Source organism: Pelodiscus sinensis, chromosome 21 (assembly GCF_049634645.1).
Source record: "Pelodiscus sinensis isolate JC-2024 chromosome 21, ASM4963464v1, whole genome shotgun sequence".
Classification (NCBI taxonomy): Eukaryota; Metazoa; Chordata; order Testudines; family Trionychidae; genus Pelodiscus; species Pelodiscus sinensis.
This window is the reverse complement of record NC_134731.1, coordinates 24,047,728-24,071,163: the sequence shown is the minus strand read 5'-3', so window position 1 is coordinate 24,071,163 and position 23,436 is coordinate 24,047,728. Positions and strand designations below refer to the sequence as shown.

Below are 23,436 nucleotides of genomic sequence, written 5' to 3'. Positions count from 1 at the left end.
TAACTTGGGAAGCGGCTGTGGTTGTATTATGTTACAGCACCTAATACTTACCAGTAGTTCTTCCCTACACAATTTCAGGCTGGCCACATGGGGTTTCTCTGGTTCCTGGGTTTCTGGCTCAGGGTTTGGCATACCTAAGAGATCTTCCCTGTCTGGAAGAATTTCCTTCTGGATGAAGCCAGTATTGTTTGGGTGCTCTTGATGATCTCTGAGGTACTTCCAAGGCCACCCTCCTGAAATGTGGTACTTATAATGGGGAGTTCCCTGTGGATTGCTATAGCCAAATCAGATTGTGTGGCTGCAAGGGCACTTATCCTGGAAAAAAAAAAGTTACCATGTGAATAAGACCTTATTATTACACTGTGTATTTCAAGTTAATCAGTTATAACCTTTATGATTCCCTATGATAACCCTATGATTCTATGAAAAATAGACTCTAAAGGTATATGCCAATAGGAAACTTAATATGTAAAACCAATTTTGTTACAGATTTTAAGCTGAATTCTGTATCTCATCTTATATGAGAGAATGATTTTCGGCAAAAGGAGATTTAATGGCAAATGTATCAGTCTGACTTTGGGCTTGTAACTAGAGAGGTCAGAAAGGTCTACAGATGGGCATCAGTTACTAAAAGCCAGCCAGTAGCTGGTACCATCTTCAAAAACCAGTAGTTTCTTCCTAAAGGTTTTAAAATTATATGAAAACAAGATGCAATTTCTATCACAAAACTTAAACTGTTAAAGAATATTGCTGTTATTAAATTGAGTTCTCTGTACAGCACACAGCTGGATTTGGATAACTTGTGTGTCTTGCAGTCTGCATCTTCTTTCAGAAATAGGAATTGTATGGATGACTTGCAAATCCAGCCAACATCAGGATTTGGGCAATTACTGGATTAATGAAGAGGGTGGCATGATGCCTCCTGACCCATGTAGTTTACAGATTTCCGCCAAAACAGCTTCATATACTCGGTGTGAGCTTTATCAAACTTTCCTTACTAAACTTCTCAGGCTCTGGATTTAAATAACTGTCAATAGCTGCTGAAAATTGACTTTCACCCTGATGGTGGTGTGAGCTGCTGACTGAAACTTCGAAGAAAAAACGTTTTTGGACTAATTTTAGCCCATTTTTGTCCTTTAATTTTTTAAAACTTGGGTTTAACATCTGCACAAGTTTTGGAGGTAATCTTAAACATTTTATTCTATCCTATTTCTTTGATATACATGTATATTGAGATGTAGAATGTGTACCAGACCCCTTATATATATTGAGATGTAGATTGTGTATCATACCCCCACATGAATCTGTGTGCATGAGAGCTCTAAAGACATACTGTTTGTCCCAGAATTCAGTAGCAAAACACTCTTTTGTAATCTTACATCTCCTTCTTTTTTTCTTGCAGAGAAATGGAATGCCCGAATTACAGACTTGAGAAAGCAAGTTGAAGAATTATTTGAAAAGAAATATGGTATGTGTTAAACTACTTTCCAAACAATAGCCTCTAGCCCTTTGACAGTGGAAGGTATCATCTTTTTGGCATGCATCTTGTTGTTGGCTCTGGAACAAATCAGAACTGATAGCACCAAAGGGTTTAATATCATAAGAGATTTATAGTTGGGGAAAATAGCTCTTTATGAAAACTTTGGCCAGGATTTTCAAACTTGGGTGCCTAACACTAGGCATCTAAGAATGTAACAATAGTCTTCAATCATGCAGAACTTCCTGATCTCCAATAAACTCTAATCTTGGGCATCCCCATTTGAAAGTTGTGTCCTTTACTTTGATCTTACTAGCAACAAATCAAGTACTTACCTAATATAATATTTAGACCTGTTGCTTGGGAGAAGGACCCTATGGTAATTTGTTTGGTTGGTTTTATGGATGGCAGATGATTTTTTTAAAGGAAGCAACAGTTACGTGCTTCATAAAAGGAGAAGGAAGCACGTGTGTCCAAATGTGAGGCTAATTGTCCTGTGTTGCAGTCAGAATAATATCTGTATCTGTACAAGAGAAATGATCAATTTTATTTATTGAGTACAAGATTATTTATCTTTAAAGTAGATTTTTTTGCTATTTACTGTTAAAAGTGGTAGTGTCTTTTTGAATATAATTCAAAACAGGAGTCTTGGCCACTTAGTCATTAAATATCCCAGACCAAATTCTCAGCTGCAGTAAATCTGCATAGCAGCATTGGACTAAGTGTAATGGCTAGCATATTGACCTGATGTCAGTGGTGCTACACAGACACAAATCAGTTGAGAATCTAGTTTATAATATCAGTAGCACGACCTAACTTTGAATTGAGTGGATGCATTTATCTTTCTTGATGAAAGTTTCCTATAGTTTCAAAGTCTCAAGTTTCAATTAGTGAAGAACACTCCTGCAACCATCTATCTGAATTGGTACTTGAGGTTATGGTGCATGCTTTACAATCTGCCACCTTATGTTCTAGAAGTAGCTGCATTTTAGTGAAGAGTAAAGCAATCCTGTATTCAGAGTCAAATTCTGTCCTCCTGTATTGCAGTCTACTCCTGTGCCTATTCTTTGTAATATTACTCGGGGGGTTTATATAAACAATGCTTTACAAATGTCAGTCATTATTATTTACTACTGACACTTTGAGTATTATTTTTTGTATTTGGATGTAAAGTAAATGTACAAATGTATTAGTGTGAGCACAATTCCTTAGCTGGTGAACATGGATTAATCTGAAAAGTGAAAATCTAGTTACAGTAGAATTTGAATGTCAAAACTTGTAAGACTCCAAATTGAAACGCTTCACTGCAGACTGTACTGCTGATTATGTCTTTGCGCTGTCTGGAGATAAGAGAATCTGCTAAACATTTTATTAAGAAAAATAAAGATTTCCTCTTTGTAAAAACTTACCTGTTGTTAGTTATTTATTTAAATAGCATTCTCATTATTATTTTAAAGCTGTTTTTTGGTCAATGTTTTGTAGTGATCTAAATGTGCCATTTCCAAAAAATTTCTCCAGGTGGATCTTTCTCATGTATATAGTAGTGTTCCGTTCCAGTTTGGGCCTATATATACCGGTGTTGAAACCATGTTAGCAATAATTGTCTTTAACCTAGACTATATTCACACAGTTTTCTACCATTTTGTAACCATATGCACTTCAGAATAGAGGACTAACACAATATTTTCCAAAGTTTTGTCCTTTGTGTAACTTGCATATTGGGCTGCGAAATAATACTAATACATTTCTTTCAAAATAGGAGTTTAAATAAGGCTTACTAAATGCCCTTAAATACTAGATTGGCTCCTCCCCATAAACTAGATGTGATTAAACATTGGTGTACAGCTAACCTGAAGGTTTTGAATACAATCTTTGTGTGACTAGCTGCCTCCACGTTGAATTGTGTCACTTGAGAAAGTGCCCTGGCTGCCATACACTTTCAGAAGCCATTAACATATCTGAGATTACTCTGACTTGGCCTCCACTCAGTTTGCTGCACTTCTAGCTGATTTTAATAAGATCACTTATTGGGCCTCATCCTGATTCCACTGGAATCCCTGACAAAACTCCAATTAACTTTAAAGGGATCAGGATCAGGCCTACTTACTACATGAAAGCTCACTACTGAGTTTTCTGCGATATGTAGGCAATACAAGAAGTTAGGGAATGAGTTACAGACACTACATGGCGTTCTGCCTTCATGAACCCTGTTCTTCTAAGATACGATGTATCAGTATAGAATGTCTGAAGCATCCTGTCTTGAAATACATAACTGAAACCAGTTAAGTATGTAGTGTCATTGTTAACTCTAAATTTCCCTGAGAAGCCTCATGGTTTATCTTGCAGTATAGATGGTATTTTAGAAGGATGGTTTCTTTGGTGCATTACTGTCTGCCATCATATACATCATTTCAGTCAGTGAGTTGTATATGCACTTACCCCAAGGCAGATTTTGGTCCATTAAAATACTTCATCCTTAGTTAACCTTGCTTCTCGTTTTCATAGCTAAACTTCAAACAACAAAATACACTACCACATAGCTTGATTGGTACTTGTTGTTTGTACCCTTCCCAGCACAAGGAAACTAGCCCTGCTGGTATGTACAAACCATCACATTATAGTCCAGTATTTACCAGTGCATGCCAATGGATTAATGTCCTCCTTCTTGTAAAAGCATACTGAGGTTATTGTCAGAATTGTGCTGCCAGTGAATGAGCTATTGGCTTTTTACCTTTGAAGACTGGTTGTTTTGAGGACCACATTTTTGTTCCTGGCCTTGTACAAAATGCATTGTTTGCTCTGTTTGTCAGTACCTTAACTACTGAAATAAAGTAGATCTTCATGAAGTCCTCCTAAAGATTGGAAGCCCATTATAAATTACTGAATTTCTATTACAGGTTGGACCTCCTTGGTCCGGCACCCTTGGTACCTGAGTGGTCCCGAACTAGGGCATTTGCCAGATCAGGGGAGGTCAGGCCTCAGTCTCTCCTGATGCTCCCCTCATGGCCACAGCTCCAGCCACAGAGCTACCCCAGCATGCCTGCTAAGCTCTGCTGCCCCCAGCCTGCTGGTGGGATGACTCTATGGATGGCAGGCCCCAATCTGTGCGGTGGGGCTTCCTGCCCTTGGCCAAACGTCTTTCTGGGCCACTGCCCATCTCCAGCTGTCAGCGCTCCATAATAGGGATGTTAAGGACTAGGATAGTTAACTAGTCACCCCCCCCCCCCCCCCCCGCTTATCAGATAACGGCGGAAAAAGAGAGGTCCTTCAAAATGGCAACGCTGCACAGAACCCAGTGTCACGAGCTCCGTACAGCGCTGCTGCTTTGAAACACCTCTGCATTTCAAAGGGGCAGCGCCACATGGATCCCGGTATCAGCTGTGCTGCGCCGCCCTATCGACTATCGACCATGTAGGCTGCGAGCCATGAGCCACCTCTGCAGCTGGTGCTCTCTAGTGTTGCAACATCCAGGGTCCATGTGGACAGTCCCAGACCAGTGATGAAAACTTTGTTTGCAGTTGTTTGGATTATTTAATACTCTACAAGGTACTAGAAGATGAAACCAAAGTAAAATGAAACCTTGCTTTTAACAGGTGCAGTGTTTGCTACAAAATTTTTACTGAGAAATGGGGAAAAAGGAAAACAGGATGTGAGAGAGAGAGAATTGGAGAAGTTCCTACTATAAATAAAGCATAGAATGATTAGGCATTTAGAGGGTGTAATAAGCATTTGTTACCTGTTTATCTGCTTGTACTTATATTGTTCAGCTTAGTGCCAAGCAAGTAGGTTAGCTAAGGTGATGAGCTATGCTAACGCTTTTATTTTCCTTTCATCTTAAAGCTCAAGCTATAAAAGCGAAAGGTCCAGTATCTATCCCGTACCCACTTTTCCAGTCACACGTAGAAGACTTGTATGTGGAAGGACTTCCAGAAGGAATTCCGTTCAGAAGGCCATCTACCTATGGGATCCCACGCCTGGAGAGGATACTACTAGCCAAGGAACGGATACGCTTTGTGATTAAGAAGTAAGGAGCTTTGCATTTATTTTCACACTATTACATGTTCCTTTCATCAAACTGTGTACATGTGATTTGACAAGTAAATTTCCAAGCAGTATGGTATGTTGGCTGTTGCTAGAGAAAAGAAGTTTAATTTAGCTAATTCTTGTGGTTTGTTTAATTAGTTAACTAGATTTAGAATCTATCACCCAAGTATACAGCATAGAATGTTGCAGTAAGAGAAATTTAGAGTTGTCAGTTTACACTGGGTGTTATTTTCTTCTTTTATATTTCATAATACATGGCTCCTTCTTTTGGAACATCATGGCCACAGACTATAATGGTGTTACTCCAGCATAACTCAGTTTTCCCATAGGAACCCCATCCTATACATGTTTTCTCAAAACACAGAAGTGCCAGTGAGTTCATTGGGGCTTACTCAAAAATTAAGTGTACTCTTAAGGACATTCAGTCTTAGGTTTTTTTTTGTAATTTTAGAATCTGATCTGCATTCTTACTGAAAAACATGTAAATGATTAACTGAATAACAGAGTGAAAAGAAAAACTATTGAAAATCATTTTTGAATTTTGTTTCAGGATCCCATTTACCCATAAGAGACTTTGAAGTCATTGCAGATAGACAGTGTCATCTGTTGGTACTTTTAGCAGCCATGCTGCAAATAAATATATTTCAGACAACAAAGAAACAGTAGTAGGCAAGAGATTTCAGTTAGTGAGTTACCACTATGGATAGGTTCGTAATGAGGGCTGGCAAATATCAAGAAAACAGCATAGATTTCTCAGTTCATTTATGCAGCAAATTCTCCTTTTCACATTGTTAACAATAAACACTTCATTGATGTGGTTGAGTCCTTAAAACCAGTTTACACTCCACTGGAAAAAAACTCTTCCAAGCAAGATTTTCATTTTTATATATTACTATCTTTCAACCTGCTTAAATTGAAGTACAGCAGTTCTGTTACCTTTCCACTACTTTTCTTGTATGTAAAAGCTAGAGCTGAGCTGGAGAACCAATATTTTTATCTCAGCAGCTTGTAAGGTGTGAAAATCTTTTTTTTTTCTTTCTTTTATTCCACAGTGGAAGAAAAACAAAATAAATAAATAAATAAAAACGAACTTTCTTGAACATTTTTCTAAATGAAATTGTATTGACTTACATTGTAAGCCCCTTGGAGCAGGGACCTTCTTTTTCTTCTGTGTTCATACAGTGCTTGGCACGCTGTGGTGCCGGTCAAAGATTAGGGCACTTAGGTGCTACGGTAATATAAATAATAAGATTGAAAAATCAAAAAGGTCAGGTTTTTAATTCAGCTCTGTATGCCTCTTTCTGTGAAGAGGATTGGAGAGTCCACCTTGGACATCAGAACTCTTTAAAATTTGTATGTGTCTGCAAAAAGTTTTTGCTTCAACAAAACAGCATGTATATCAGCCAAAAACAAACAAACAAAGGCAAATTTTTCTGACAAGGTGTAAGATTAGCCCTCAGTGTTAGCATTGATTATAACCAGAATTCTGGGATTCCTGAAGACAGCTGCTCTCTGAGTTACGAACGAGTTACGGACCAACACTTGGTCCGTAACTCAAACTGTTTGTAACTCGGATCCCATAGAGTTACATGGCGTCCACTTTGGTCATAAGTGCGGATGGTCGTAAGTGGAGGTGGCCGTAAGTCGGGGAGCGGCTGTACTGTTTTAGTTCTGCAGTGGAGCTAACAGAATTTGCTTCAAAGCTGTGTGCGCTGTAACTTACAATTTGGTAAAAACATATCAAAAGGTATGTTAAATCTGCAGACTCTACATCTGTTAAAATTTTTCAGACATGAACTTTTGAATTCAACACGAGAAGATGCACCGCTGGATAAACCAGCTGCAGGAGGTAGGACTTTGAAATGTTTGGGTTGTCTAATGGCAGCATGATTGAAAGTCTTTTGTTGATAGATACAAAGTGGTATTCATTTCATGTCCTCCCTGTCCTATTGCAATTTCTATTTTAGTATGATGGATTACAAAGTAGGGATGTGAACATGCACCATTTACATGGTTAACCCATGAGCCTGGGCTCACTGGTTAACCCACAGGGTTACATGCAGCTGCCCTTCTCCCTGCTTCTGTATCAGAGGCAGCGGGGAGGGAGGAGGTGGGAGCCAATACATGTGGGGATCCAGTTTTTAAGCCAACTCCCTACATGTGCTGACCCCTGCAGAGAAAACCCTCTTTTCTCCCCCTCCCCCGGTATACGTGCACAGAGACAGTAGCGTGGGGCAGGGGATGCAGGAGCTGGTCCCGTAGAGCTGTCTTCCCCCCTGCGCTGCTGCCTCTGATACAAAAGCTGGCTCCCTGTGAGCACCGGTTCCCACCTTTTCCTCCTGTCCCCCTATCACGTGTAAACATGTAACTGCTACACATTTGCTGTAGGGATGTTAAAATACATTTACCGTATATACTCGAGTATAAGCCGAGTTTTTCAGCACATTTTTTGTGCTGAAAAATGCCCCCCTCGGCTTATACTCGAGTCAGCGTCTCGAGAACTGAGGAAAGTGAGTATGCTGGTCAGGTTCTAAGGCATCCAGGTTGTCGTATCTGTCAGGAGGTGTTATTGTTATGGACTGCGCTGTAAATTCATCATCAAAGTATCTCGTGTCAATTTCTGAGGTCTGAAAGCTCTATGTATGTGCGATGAACAGCGCACATACATAGGCTTGTTGGCTGCACAGTGACTGCCAGTGATTGGCTTGTCACTGTGCTGTGGGCAGGGGGCGGGTCCGGAGGCAGAAGCGCGGCTCGGCGCAGGCTGAAGAGAAGAGATAAGGTAAGGGGCCTGAATGGAAAGGATAAAATCCTTATGGAAAGCAGGATCTGCTCAGGGATTGTGGAAATATTTTATCTTCTGTGTTGGGGGAATGGTATATGTGGAGAGGGAGTTGCCATCTGCAAGTTTCCCTCAGCTAAAAACACGAAAACAGCTAGGAAGCCGGGACACCTGAGGAAAAGAGCTATGGGTTGTGGCTGCTTAAAATGTATGTCAAGGCAACATTTAAAAAAAAAGCTAAAATATTATTCATACAGTACATCTATGCCTGTGTTCTTGCTAAATCATAACTGTGTTCTGGCTACAATGCCTGTGTTCTGGCTACAATGCCTGTGTTCTGGCTGCAATATACCCCACTTATGACGCTGAGCTGTATACTCCTTACACAATATGTGGAATACAGGGGATGGAGTGGGTGGATTCTATAAGGAGTGGGGCTTATGAGAAGTAAGAGGGGTCAAAAAGGAGGGACGGGGCCTGGCGCCCCCCCCATCCTAAAAATTCTTTTTTTTATCCTGTTAGAAATGGATCCCAATATCGGTACTTCTAATCCTGGACCAAAACAAAAACGCAGGTCATACGAAGCTGGTTTAAAACTTAAGGTTGTGTCAAGAGCAGAAGAAAGCAATAACAGTATTGCAAGTAGGGAATTTAGTGTTGATGAAAAACAAGTAAGGGAGTGGCGGAAAATGAAAGCTGACTTGGAAAAGATTCCAAAGGCAAAAAAAGCTCGACGTGGTTTAACGACTTCATATGGGGCTCTAGAGACTGAATTGCATAAATGGGTTATGGAGTGTCGTCAAAATGGTTACTGTGTAACACGCATGGGAATTCGCTTACGTGCCCTTCAAATGGCTAAAGATGACAAATTTAAAGCACCAGGCACTGAAAATTTTGTTGCATCAGCAGGATGGTGTACCCGCTTCATGAATAGGTTTGCCCTATGTTTGCGGCAAAGAACGAAGATTTCACAGAAGCTGCCAAAAGACCTCGATGAAAAAGTGATGTCATTCCATTCATTCATCATAAAACAAAGAAGGATCCATAACTATGACCTGGGAGATATTGGGAATATGGATGAAACGCCTATGACCTTTGATCTTCCAAGCAACAGAACTGTGGCAAGTTTGGGAGACAAAACTATTTTACTAAGAACCACAGGAAATGAAAAAAACCATTTCACAGTCGTTCTGTCATGTTTGGCTAATGGAACTAAGCTGCAGCCTGTCATTATTTTTAAAAGAAAGACCTTGCCTAAAAAGGTCAAATTCCCACCACGAATTATAGTGAGTGCACATATTAAAGGCAGGATGGATGAAGACAGAACAAAAAAATGGCTGGAAGAAATTTGGAACGGACGACCAGGAGCAACCTTAAAGAAAAAACCATCATTGCTAGTTTGGGATATGTTCAGAGCCCACACATCTGATGACATAAAAAAATTGGCAAAGTCTTCTCAAGTTACTTTGGCAGTTATTCCAGGTGGGCTTACATCTGTATTGCAGCCCCTAGATGTGTGTTTAAATAAACCTTTCAAAGACCGTGTGCGAAAGATGTGGCATGAATGGATGTCATCTGGTCAAGCTCGACTGACAAAAGTTGGAAATCTGAGGAAGCCAGACATAGAATTGATAGCACAGTGGGTTCGTGATGCATGGGAAGAGATTCCAGAGGACCTGGTGCAACGCGCCTTCAAGAAATGTGGCATTAGTAATGCTATGGATGGCAGTGAAGACAGCGCTTTGTATGAGAACGACAGCAGTGATGGTGATGACTGTGAACTCAGTGATGATGACAATGTCTATGCTGATAACCTCACACCAGCTGAAGCTCTGTTTGGACATACAGATGATGAGGAGGAGAACTCCAGTTTTGAAGGATTTTAGCTCTTGTGTGTTAGCTTGGTTGCTGATTGAGCTAAGGTTGTTGTACTTTTAAAGTTACGGTATTTTTGATACCATATTGTTTTTGTTGACCCCCTTTTCCACTTACAGAGCTAGGTTATTGTTTTTCTTTGAAATAAATATTCATGTAATTTTATTGGTATCTATCTTCATTTTTTACATTTACCAGTAGCTGCCTCATTTCCTACCCTAGGCTTATACTCGAGTCAATATTTTTTCCCAGTCCTTTGCGGTAAAATTAGGTGCCTCGGCTTATATTCGGGTCGGCTTATACTCGAGTATGTACGGGGTAACTTTTTTGTAAAGATACCTTTTTGGTTTTTGGAAAAAAAGTTTTTCAAAAATATAGGCATTTTCAGAAAATAAATGAAAAGCCTGGTTTCCTGGAAATACGTTGCAAATAGTTAGCTTTGTTCTGACATTTGTTTCGCTCTCAACTTCACATCTCAATCCACAGTGAAACTGACAGAGAGAGTAAATCTTAACAGCTAAGATGCAGAGATCCTGATTTGCAAGAAATAATGTTTGCTTACATTGTATCTTTACACTACTGCTGGGCTGGAAATACTGTTGTCAAGCCTGAAAAATTAGAACAATACTTTTCAGGGGTTTGAAAAACTCACTATTAGGATAGTCTGTCAAATGATGATTTTGATACTGAAGGCTTAGATGGGCTTAAAAATCAAAATCCTTGATAATGTACTACATCAAAATTTGTGAAATTGGAATAGTCTAAAATGCTGGGTATCCATTTATGCCATATCCATAATGGTAAATGTATTTACAAGGTAGGGTGTGTGTGTGTGTGTGTGTGTGTGTGTGTGTGTTAACCTTCTTTGTAAAGTGCTTTGAGATCTACCTATGAAACCACTAAAGAAGTGCTAGATTATATTACTATATTTAGAAACAATAAAGTGGTCCAGAAAGATGCATTTATGAACCTGAATTTAACCAGATGTGTTGCACAAAAGAGATGAATGGCTAAACTGGCCATCCAACTTTATTCACTTTAAGGAATATTGTGCTTTTAAGACTCTTACTGAGTTAACCTGTCAGATTTAATTGGTCACACAGAGGCTATGTCTAGACTAGCCAGTTTTTCCGGAAAATCAGCCGCTTTTCCGGAAAAACTTGCCAGCTGTCTACACTGGCCACTTGAATTGCTGCAAAAGCACTGACTTCCTACTGTAAGAAACCAGTGCTTCTTCGTCGAGTAGTGTCCCCGAGGGTGCTCCACTCGAGGTGCTGGGTCCGTCCCGGCGCCGCAAAACAGAGAAACTTCTATAGCAGTAACCTGCCGGCCCTCATATGCGCTCCTATTGCCTCGCACCATTACAGCTGAGCGCGGGCTGGCTTGTCAGTTTCCTTCAACCGTCCGCGGCCGCAGACGGATCTAGGACGAGCTCCCTCTCCGCCTGAGGAGAAGAAAGACTTTTCCTTAGAAACCTATTACGAGACAATTTAGAGTTAGGGTAGTTGTTACTAGTTGTTAATAGTATTACTAGTTAGTTCTTAGTTTTGTTTCGTTCTAGTTTATAGTCTATTAGTAGGCTTAAATTTTTTTTAAAAAAACTGTTTTATTATTATTATCTGATAACATGCCTGGCTTCAAGAAATGTTCCCAATGCCAGGAGGCAATGCCTGACACAGACGGGCACTCGCAATGTGTTAAATGTTTAGGGGATGGGCACATCCCGTTGAAGTGCCCTCACTGCATGAAATTGACAGCTCACGCTCGGCGCGATAGGGAAATGCGACTAAGGGTGATTTTGTTTAACAAAGCCCTTCAGTCTGATACACCGTCTCCCGCTGTCTCGGGAGCGCACCTGCCTCGCTTGCCCGCGAAGGAGCTCCACAAAACCACCGGACTACCGCACCGCAGGAGTGTGCCGGACACACCGGGTACCTCTGGCTTTGTGCCGAGGCACCGGCAGAGAAGACGGGCAAGGGCCGTAGTGCCTCAGCCCCGGCTTTGGCACGCGCTAAAGACCCGATGCGGGCTCCTGCTAAAGGACCGCGGGTGGAATCGGCACCAGCAGTGGCCCCAACGGCCGAGTTACAGCCGATAATGACGGCCCCGGTGCCAGCTGATGTCATGCATGCGCAGCCACTCACGGCTCTATCGGCACCCATGCCCACGGTGCCGACGGCTGAGACCTTGACTCCAGCGGCGCCGCAGCTGACAGCACTGACTCAGGCTCTGCAGTCTATCATCGGCACCGTACAGCCCTCTGCACCGCTGTCTCCTTCGGCACTGACACAGCCTTTAACTCCCGTGGCACCGCTGATTCCTTTGCAGAGCAGCCAGGTGGTAGGGACCATCAATTCAAATGGCACCGTCTTCACCTGCTGATCATTCGGTGCTGACTGAGGTCCCATACACGTCGAGGCACGTTCGGACGCCCTCACTCACCCCTGACCGAGCTCGGTTCTCTCCAGGACCCTGATCACCAACTTCATTTTCCTCTAACAACCATCGTTCTCCTCGTTATGTCTCCACCAGGGACCGCTACCATGCATCACCTCAGCGGTAATCCTCATACCATCACTACCATTATCGTGATGAACGATGCTATTCCTACTATTCTCGCTCTCCATCTCGTTTTTCTGACAGATCGGTGTCACTGGGACTATCCAGGCGTTCGAGATGTTCACACCGGTATGATGCATCCGGAGCCTACTCCCCCAGACGCTCCCCAACTCACCGTCGGAGATATGATCGTTACTATGATGACCGTCGATATTCTCGTAGATCATGATCCCCACAACCCACTTGGCCAGCGTCTACACTTCGCGCGCCTTCGCCGACGATTCCACCAGTGTTTGCAGAAGACGCTATCTCAGTTACTGATCAGGACGGGCATGAGAACAACTATACTCTGAATAAGGAACCGGAGTCTCCAGCCAATCATTCATCGTCATCCCCGGATGATTCTGTCTTCCCTGGAGAGTTATCTCCCACGGAAGACCACAAGCAGTTTCAAGAGCTCTTTGACAGGGTTGCACAATCTCAGAACATTCAAACTACGAACATACAGCAAAAACAACACCGTTTGCTGAAAAACTTGCAGCCCTCACAAAAATCAAAACTGGCTCTGCCCTTCGATGAGGCTATCTTGGAGATCGCAAATGATATATGGCAGACTCCCGCCGCTTCCTTACCGACGAACAAGAGGGCGGACAAGAAAGACTTTATAAACCAAAAGGGTATGGACTTTTTGTTTACGCATCCCCAACCCAATTCCCTTGTTATGGACGCCACCCAACAAAGATCGAAGACGGCTCAGAATAAAAACACTGCAAGTGACAAGGAGGCTAAACGCCTAGACATTTTAGGTAGGAAAGTATATTCTTCGGCCACATCAGTCCTCCGTATGTGTAACTACGGAGCTCCCCTCGCGAATCATGATTTTGACAATTACTCTAAATTAGTCCCCCTCCTAGAACACCTACCAGACTCCAAGCGCCAAATCTTGAGGGCAGTAATACAGGAGGGCTACACAGTGGCCAGAACAGCACTGCAAATCGCCCTGGACATGGCAGATGCAGCAGCTAGAGCCACACCTACTGCTGTAATCATGCGGCGTGTGTCCTGGCTGCATCAGGCAGCTGCCCCGAAAGAGTTGCTCAACAAAGTAGAAGACTTACCATTCGATCGACAGTCTCTTTTCGCCCAGGCCACGGATCAGGTGTTCCACTCGGGCAAGGACTCCTGAACGACTCTTAGAACGCTGGGGATGTATACGCCTCCTTATAAACGCAAAAGGTATACGCCCTATAATAAACAGAGACCCTTCTCTTATGCAACATTCCGCCCCAAGCCATATGAACAACAGAGACCAAGGCAATGCCAGCAGAGACTAAGACAGCAACCTGGCAAGACATCCGGTCAACAACAGGGCCGGCAACAAGTTTGATGGGTCAGTCGAGGGACTGCGGACAACCCCTTTATTGGGAGCATCACAAGTAGCTTTATTCCATCATCAGCTGAGACCTTATCAACATCGCTGGTCTCTGATTTCCACCGACCAATGGGTCAACGACATAGTAGTTTCAGGATATGCCATCCCTTTCAACTCCCCCCCCCCCCCCCTACTGCCCACCCTCCCCTCCCTTTACAGGGACCCCTCTCATGAGATTCTTCTACAGCAAGAGGTGTCCCGTTCAGTTACTATAGGAGCTGTGGAGAGGGTACCCGTTCAGTTCCGGGGGAGAGGTTTCTACTCCCGGTACTTCCTCACCCAGAAGAAATCAGGGGGTTGGAGGCCTATTCTGGACCTGCGTCGACTCAACCGCTACCTGTGGAAACAAAAATTCAAAATGGTCACGTTGGCTTCTGTCATCCCGGCTCTCCACAAAGGGGATTGGGTTGCGTCCCTCGACTTACAGGACGCCTATTTCCACATAGCAATTCACCCGGCCCACAGGCGATTCCTTCGTTTCATGGTGGGCACAGAACATTACCAATACCGCGTCTTACCCTTCGGTCTGTCAGCAGCACCACGGGTATTTTCCAAAACCCTGGCGGTGGTAGCTGCCTACCTCCAACGCCTCAATATTACGATCTTCCCAAATCTCGACGATTGTCTACTAAAGGCCCCTATCCGCCAAGAGGCGGCATGGGCAGTGACCACCACCACATCAGTATTCGAGACGTTGGGCCTTATAATCAATTTCGGCAAATTGTCCCTAACACCAAGTCAGGACTTGGAATTTATCGGCACGAAACTCGATGCACTGAGTGCAAGAGTGTACTTACCTACGGTAAGACTCCAGTTGATCCAGGATTTGGTGCAGTCTGTCTCAATTGCTCTCAGATCCAGCATACTCACTTGTCTAAAATTGCTGGGGCACATGGCTGCCACCACATATGTGGTGCCACATGCGAGACTTCACCTACGCAGTCTCCAGCATTGGCTGTTCAAGGTGTACACGCCGGGGGTCCACGCTGTGAGCAAGACAGTGTCCATTCCCGGACGCGTCAAGACAACCCCAAAAACTTATCAGGCATACCATTCCACGCACGCAGGCCCACGGTACAGATCACAACGGATGCCTCTTTGATCGGCTGGGGGGCACATCTGCAGGAACGTCGAGTTCAAGGGCTCTGGATGACACAGGAGTCCCTGCAACACATAAACCTCCTCGAACTGTGGGCTGTATTCAACGCATGCAGACATTTCCTGCAGATGATCCGAGGTCTTGCAGTCCACATTCTCACCGACAATATATGCATGGTGTACTCTATCAACAGACAAGGCGGGGCGCGTTCACGACCCCTTTGCGCAGAGGCCATACGACTGTGGAACTGGGCAGTCCACCACGGTATAACCCTCACCGCATCGTACCTCCTGGGCAAGGACATTACCATCGCCACCGCCCTGAGCAGACACTTCCTTACTCAGCACGAGTGGGAGTTACACAACAAAGTGGTTCACGGTCTCTTCCATCTCTGGGGGTTCCCGAGTATAGATCTCTTTGCCACTCATCACAACAAAAAGTGTCATCAGTATTGTTCTCGGGCGGGTACCGGCAAGAATTCCCTGGGGGATGCTCTTCTGCTCAATTGGGGCTCTCACCAACTTCTCTACGCGTTTCCGCCTCTTCCTTTTATTCCGAGGGCACTGGAGAAGATAGCGACGGAGGGCGCAACAGTGATCTTCATAGCACCCTATTGGCCTCGTCAGACTTGGCTGACACAATTGTCCAGAATGTCGGTCGCTCAGCCACAACGGCTTCCACTGAGGCCCAACTTACTGTCTCAACAGCACGGTTCAATGCTGCATCCGAGCATCGATCGCATGCATCTTACGGCATGGCTCCTAACTGGTTTCAGCCACCGGAAATGACTTGTTCTCAGGAAGTGAAACGTACTGATGAATAGCAGACGCCATAGCACTCTCAAGGCCTACACCTACAAATGGCACCGGTTCCAAGCATAGTGTCTGGAAAGGGACTTGGACCCTCTTTCTTTACCGGTGCAGCATACTTTGGACTACGTCTTCCATCTGAAGACGGAGGGCTTAGCGAACGCTTCATTGAAAGTGCACTTGGCAGCAATCTCGGCCTTCCGTTCGCACATCGACGGACATTCACTGTTTGCTCACCCGTTAGTTAAAAGATTCCTAAAGGGACTTGATAACCTATATCCGACCTTCACAATCACCCCGGAGCCGTGGGACTTATCTTTGGTACTGGACGCACTAACTCGTCCCCCCTTTGAACCTTTAGCAACTTGCGACCTGCGCATGCTCACAATGAAGGTGTCTTTCCTTCTAGCAATCACGTCAGCACGTCGGGTTAGTGAGTTGGCGGCTCTTTCAGCCGATCCACCATACACTTTATTTTCTGAACAAGGGGTTCTGCTTCGCATTCATCCCCCCTTCCTGCTGAAGATAAATTCTTCCTTCCATATAACCGAGCCCATAAGTCTGCCAACATTCTTTCCAAAGCCTCATTCCTTGCCAGAAGACGCACGTTTACATACCCTCGATGTTAGACGGGCACTGGCCTTCTATCTGCATAGAACACCCTAAGTGGAGCACCCTCGGGGACACTACTCGACGAAGAAGAGAGAGTTACTCACCCTGTGCAGTAACGTCTGTTCTTCGAGATGTGTGTCCCCGTGGGTGCTCCACGACCCATCCTCCTCCCTGCTTTGGAGCTTCTATTTATCTCTTTCAGATGCTTCTGGTTGCGAGGAAACTGACAAGCCGGCCCGCACTCAACTGTAACGGCGCGAACGGCGCGAGGCAACAGGAGTGCATGCGCGGGCCGGCAGGCTACTGCTATGGAAGTTTCTCAGTTTTGTGGCGCCGGGACAGACCCCAGCACCTTGAGTGGAGCACCCACGGGGGGACACATCTCGAAGAACAGACGTTACTTCACAGGGTGAGTAACTCTCTCTTCTTGCGGAAATACTATTCTGCTCCCGTTCAGGCAAAAGTCCCTTTTGCGCAAAGCTTTTGAGCAAAAGGGCCAGTGTAGACAGCTCAGATTTGTTTTCTGCAAAAAAGCCCCAATCGCGAAAATGGCAATTGGGGCTTTTTTTTTTTGCGGAAAAGCGTGTCTAGATTGGCACAGACGCTTTTCCACAAAAAGTGCTTTTGCAGAAAAGCATCCATGCCAATCTAGACGCTCTGTTCCGAAAATGCTTTTAACGGAAAACTTTTCCGTTAAAACATTTCCGGAAAATCATGCCAATCTAGACACAGCCAGAGAGACCACCTTTTGATTATTAATTTGACAGGGTAGGGTAAATGATTTCTTTCTCCACAGTTGATGCCATTTTAGTGGCTAAAGAGGTACATTTATCAGTGTGTATATTTGGTTAAGTTGATGATGTATTTAAACTGAAGTGTGAGATTTAGGGTGTGTGTTATGTGCTAAAATATTTTAATGGTGATATTGTTTGTCTTCATGGCTACTGTTATAAGGTAAGGCTTAAAATGCAAAAGATAATTCACATTACCACTTGATTGTTTCTCCACGGTAAATATTTTGAATAGATTATTTTGCCTATACTCAAAGTTCACTTAAAGGTGCCAGAAATATCCACTCAAGATACTTATGCAAGCATTTATCCATATCCATCAGATTCTTTTACCCTGAACCTGGAGGACAAAGATTACTTTTGTGCGTGTTTGTTTTTTTAAAGAAAAATATACATAGCATTGTGTGAATGACAATTGGAAAATTATTTTCCTTATTGTGTGTTTTAATTAAGTTGTTATCCTGCTATCTGTCTCCACATCAGAGTCAGGTTTTTCTAATTGTATAAACTTGGATGTGAAGAGAATATATAAAATGTAATGCAATTTAAAGAGATGCTAGCTCATATAAGCTTCCTAAACCCCCAAAAATACGTGTACTCAACCTTCTTCTGAGAGGGACAATTGGGAATATTAGAAAATTCTTGAGTCTATAGGAGAGACACGAGAACCTAGGAATAAGAGTCTGTATTGGTGAAACTTTTGTATCAGTCTTAATGCGGCCATATACTAGTATTTAAAGAAAAACATATATATAATATTTTTGTTTTAAAAAAAGTTGGAATTAAGCATTGAAAATAAGAGTTAAGGATATCATTCCCTCCTTAACCAATTGCATGAAGGTATTGTATGTCACCTCCAAAGTAAGATCACCCATTGTTGTGAACCAATTTGCCCACCTGCTTTGAGGACCAAATTTAGGTAGTTGTAGCTACAAGATGCGCTAAGGATGGAGTGTGAAACATAATTGTATTCTTGCTTTTGTGATTTTTTTAAAAATCCAATATCTTTGCTGTTTTTCTTAAGGGTTCAGTAGAAGTATAGATTGAACCTCTCTAATCCAGCAACCTCAGAATCTGACCAGTGCCAACCAGAGAATTTGCCAGACCACAGGAGATTCAATATTGTCTAGCAGTGTTACCAGCACTTCCACTGCTTATTGGGCTCTAAAGAAGACATTTAGGGATAAATTAGAGCTAAATAGTAGCACAGAACACTGAGAGCCAGGACTTTATGGAACCATTGGAACCTTAGCTACACCCATGATAAGTGGACCCGGCTCACTTAAAATCATGCTGGACCACTGATGTTGCCAGACTAGAGAGGTTCAACCTGTAGTTTGAAGACCAATGAAGTGCACTCATGTCTCTTAATATTCTTATGATTGTGGAAACTAATAACCCATTCCTTGTGTAGATTTAATGAATAGCGACTGTCTCTCACTTCTCTTTACAACCTTGCAGTTAATCAAAACAATTAAGGAATGTTATCTTTATTCTGTTACTGTTAATTGTAGTGAAAGAAGAGTGGTATGCCCGAATCACCAAATTAAGAAAGATGGTAGATCAGCTTTTCTGCAAAAAATTTGGTAAGTACACAGAGAGTACTCCAGCTTTTTAATGCATAATAGATTGGTTTTGTACTAGCTAGTCTTAAGAAAGCTTTATTGCAGGGGTGAGGAAAGCTTTATTGCAAGGGGTGGCCCTTGGCTTGCTTGGGCTCCCCCAGCATTGGGGAGCCTGTGCTGGTGCTCCAGCCCCTCTGCTTCCCCCCTGGAGGCTGGAGTGCACAAAATCTACTAGACTGCCTTCTCTCTCCCCCCCCGGTCTGGTGTGCAAGGGGAATGTGGGAAGTGTCTTTCTCCTTATCGATCGGGGGCCATAGTGAGGGTTTTTTTCCTCCTACTTCTCACTTGTGTGCAGCCCCCAACTGATTTTGTTTTTGGTGGGTCAGTAGCCTCCAACCCTAAAAAAGGTTCCCCACCCCTGCTTTATTGGATCGTTCCGAGGCATAAATAGATGAAACTCTTGAATTAAATTTTTCCAAATGCTTCATATCCTGACTAGTAAGCAAAAATAAACCTTTTATTACTGTGATTGTTCAAAAAGGTAAGTTTACAATAAAAGACACTGAATTAATTTGTAAAATTGTCTTTTTTGTTCTGATCTCTTTTGCATGTAGATTTTTCTCTTCAGTTATGTTAAAGCAAATAGCTTATTTTTAATGTACAGTATATCATCTCTGACATTGTTATAATTAATAGCTGGGAATTTCTGATCTGCTTGAATTTGAAAGCTGCTTAGGAACATATGCAAGTCATGAATGAAATAATTGAAAAATGTGATACTGTAAGAAAATAATTTATACTTACCTTGAGCCACATGCTGTTTTAACTTTTTCTGCTGTCCAAACTCAGTGGCATTAATCTTCAGTCTATCACTGTTAATGGGCTATGTACTGAGCATCGGATGAGATATGATAATTAGTCCACTAAACTCTGTAATCTTCAATTTAGAGTCCCATGGGTTGGTATGTTCTGTGGTATGTTTGTATGTAATGTTTCTGTTTTATGTGATGGCCCAGAGGTGTAGTATCATTTTTGCTAAATCAAAATGTTTGGCTGAATTGATCAGTCATTGGATGTATTTTGTTGACTTTCTGTTACTCTAACAGCTGAAGCCCTAGGGAGCACGGAGCCGAAAGCTGTCCCATATCAGAAATTTGAGGCACACCCCAGTGATCTCTATGTGGAGGGTCTGCCAGAGAACATTCCATTTAGGAGTCCATCCTGGTATGGAATCCCTCGGCTGGAAAAGATTATTCAAGTGGGCAACAGAATAAAATTTGTAATCAAAAGGTAGGTGAACATAGTACATAAACTGAAAAAAACAAGAAGAAAACGTCAGGACATTGACAGATTTGAAGCAAAAGAAAATATTTCTCTTTTATAATGTCATAAAGCATTCTGGGTTCTGGTACCAGGCAGACAGAAGATATTTCACATTACAAAGAAAATTGGCGTTCTCAATTTAGGCCACAATTTTCCTAAATATCTGTATTGCACCTAACTCAGGGGTGGGCAGTAATGTTTAATGGAGAGCCACTATAAGATTTTGGTAAGTGGTCAAGGACCACACTTTTCTATTAAGGGGGTGTGGAGTCTGGGACAATGGTTGGGTGCAGAAGGGACCTCGGGGTAGGGGACTGGGGTTCAGGAGAGGGTGTGGGTCTGAGAGGAAGTTTGGGTGAAGGAGGAAGTGTGATCTGGGGCAGGAGATTGAGGTGCAGGGTCAGGGACGGGAGGGGAGTATTCTGGCCTGGGAAGGGGTCATGGGAGGAGGTGCAGGTTCTGGGAGGGAGTTGTGAGCTGGAGAGGGGTGTACTGAGCAGTGGTGACCAGGGGCAGGAAGTTGAGGTGTGGGAGGGACTGGGCTGCCAGAGCCAGACTCTAGCCAAGAAGCACTTACCTAGACAGTTTCCAGCCAGCAGCCCTGCAGGACCCTGAGGCGGGCTTACTGCCTGCTGCAATTCTAGGTTGCTCAAAATGGCTGGCTGCTCCCTGTGGATGGTTGCTCTGGGCGCCAGGGAGAAAGTGAAGACTTTGTGCACTGCCCCTTCCCCAAGCACAATTTCTCAGCTCCTATTGGTCGGAAACAGCTTAACATGGGGCTGTTTCTGTGCCTTCTGGTCTTGGAGAGGCAGCATCTTGCCCACCCCAGCAGTGTTAAAATCAAATATAGATTCATAAAACAAAAAAATAGAGACACTATAGAACAATTTGATAACCTGCTCTCTAATTACAGGCCAGAACTACTAACTCTCAGTCCAACAGAAGTCACTCAACCAAGATCCAATACTCCAGGTAGGATCCATACTGTGTGCAATTTTCATCTATGTAGCCATATGCAGAATAGATACATGAAACACATTTTTCTGACCTCTGTGTGCAAGAGAAAAGTGGTACCAAATACAGTAAGAGGCCTTTTATCTGGCACCTCACCAACCAGCAAACTCAAGAAACAGATTTTCTGATCTGCACAGAAAGCCCAGTTTATAGTGCAGTTGGTGAGGGCTGCTGAGGTGTTGGAGGGGCTTTGGGGCGCCCTCTGAGAGGGCATTTGGGAAGGAACTCGGAGTGCTGGATAGGGGGAGGGGTACTTCCCTCCAGTGGCCCCATAAGTAGTTCCCTGTCCCTGCTGTTGCTGGCAGAGGCAAGGCCAGACAGATTTGCAGGCAGGCTGTCTGCATCTTCCCTCTGCAGCTCCTAGCCCTTTAGCTGGGAACCATGGCCAATGGAAGCTGCAGGGGATGGCCTCGAGGCAGCATACCTGCTTGCAGCAGAGCCACCTGGCTGTACCTATGCCAGGAACTTGTGGGTGTTGCTGGAGGTGAGTGTCTGCTCCAAACTCCCTCCAGTGGCCTGCGGTGTCGTCCCCCCCCCCCCCCCCCCCCCCCCCCCCCCAATTTCCTCCATTTACATGCGTGCACACACCTGCACTCCAAACTCTTCCTTCTTGGCTGACATTTTTAATTTACTGGCACCTTCCGTTCTCCCAGAATGCCAGATAAAAGGTCTTTTACTGTATGTATTAATACAGAAGAGACTCTCTCTTTAAATTAATATATTTGTACTTGAAGGAATCTTCATGTTTAGGTAAATTAGAAATTAATCACAAGCTTTGTAAGAGAATGTGTTTGATATAAATATATTTTGACCAACAATTAACTCCCTTCCTCATTTTATTAAGTAGTACATTTTAAGAACCTGTGAGGGAGGAATGTGGAGTTATTTAGAATGGAAAACCTATTTGGAGAATGATATCACTTTTTAAAGAAAATGAAATACACTAATACTTTTGATTGAGGGAATACTGGTGTGCTCTTCAGAGGGTTTATAAAAGATCAATAATATGGCTATCCTTGACGATAATGATCTGAAACATTATGGTTAGTGTCCAGCTAACCTCTGAGACTTTAGAAATTGAATCAGACTTAAAACTTTGGGAAATCATGAGAATTTCAAAGATCTGTTAGGGCCTAATCCAAAGCCCATGGAAGTTACTGGGCATATTTCCATACATTTCAGTGAGTCTTTGATCAGGCTCTTAGTCTCTTATGTTATCAAGATCATCTTCGAAAAGTGAGATGTGCCTTACTTTCTCCCAGAATGATTTTTTGAAAAAGCAAAGAGTAGTGAAGGAAAAGAACCCAGATGACTTTATACAGTCCAGAACTTGTTTCATATAAGAGGGTGAGTCCTCTAGTGGTTGTAGCACAGAAGTAGGAATCATACTCAATTTTAGTCTCAATTTCTCAATTCTAGTCTCAGCTTTGACACTGCCTTTAGGTAAGTGAAAGGTGATTTTGGGAGAGAAAAACATGAAGAAGAAAGAAAAGAATACCTCATGATAGATGGTCCTGTTGTTTATCACACAATTGGAAGGGACTCAAAATACTATGGAGATTTAGCCTGGAAAAAGAACCAGCATTAAAAGATTTCTCTAGCCTCCATTTACTTATCTCGGTGCATTATCTACCAAACAGTTGTCTTATGGCACTGAATTTATTTGAGAAACATATTGAGATGATCTGGTCGGAGGTGTATTATGTATGTGCCGTTTGGTACCTCGATCGCTTGAATGATCCTATTCCCTGACCTTGCCTCTGCCAGCAATAGCAGAGACGGGGACCACGTTAATGATAACTGTTCGATTTAGTTATAGGACTGTATTCACAATTTTTCACAGAACCAAAAAAAATGTTGGGTTTTAACTAAGCAGAGAATGCAGGATGCTTTTGCCTTCAAATGTTTGCAGTTCCGTAGTATCCTCCTCTTATCAAAGCATCTTGGGGATTTTTTTTGGCTTTCAGGGATAAGACTTGTATATAGAGATGGAGTAGCTCAGTGGAAATGTGAGTTGAAAGCTGCTCTGCAGACTTAGGCAGCATCTAATTTCA

At 43.1% G+C, this 23,436-nt stretch overlaps 1 protein-coding gene across 3 annotated transcripts in view; it reads left to right on the top strand.

Annotated features, from left to right (window-relative positions):
* GTF2I (general transcription factor IIi) overlaps positions 1-23,436 on the top strand; it is a 106,915-nt gene that overhangs the window by 59,388 nt on the left and 24,091 nt on the right. For 2 of the 3 annotated variants that reach the window (XM_075904293.1, XM_075904292.1), the window contains 6 exons: positions 1,403-1,468; positions 5,318-5,501; positions 7,312-7,370; positions 18,995-19,066; positions 20,152-20,335; positions 21,282-21,340. In XM_075904293.1, the coding sequence (XP_075760408.1) occupies positions 1,403-1,468; positions 5,318-5,501; positions 7,312-7,370; positions 18,995-19,066; positions 20,152-20,335; positions 21,282-21,340 (624 nt within the window). Of the gene's footprint in view, positions 1-1,402; positions 1,469-5,317; positions 5,502-7,311; positions 7,371-8,825; positions 10,334-18,994; positions 19,067-20,151; positions 20,336-21,281; positions 21,341-23,436 lie in introns of those variants that run through there. The other variant, XM_075904294.1, reaches the window with a different exon arrangement.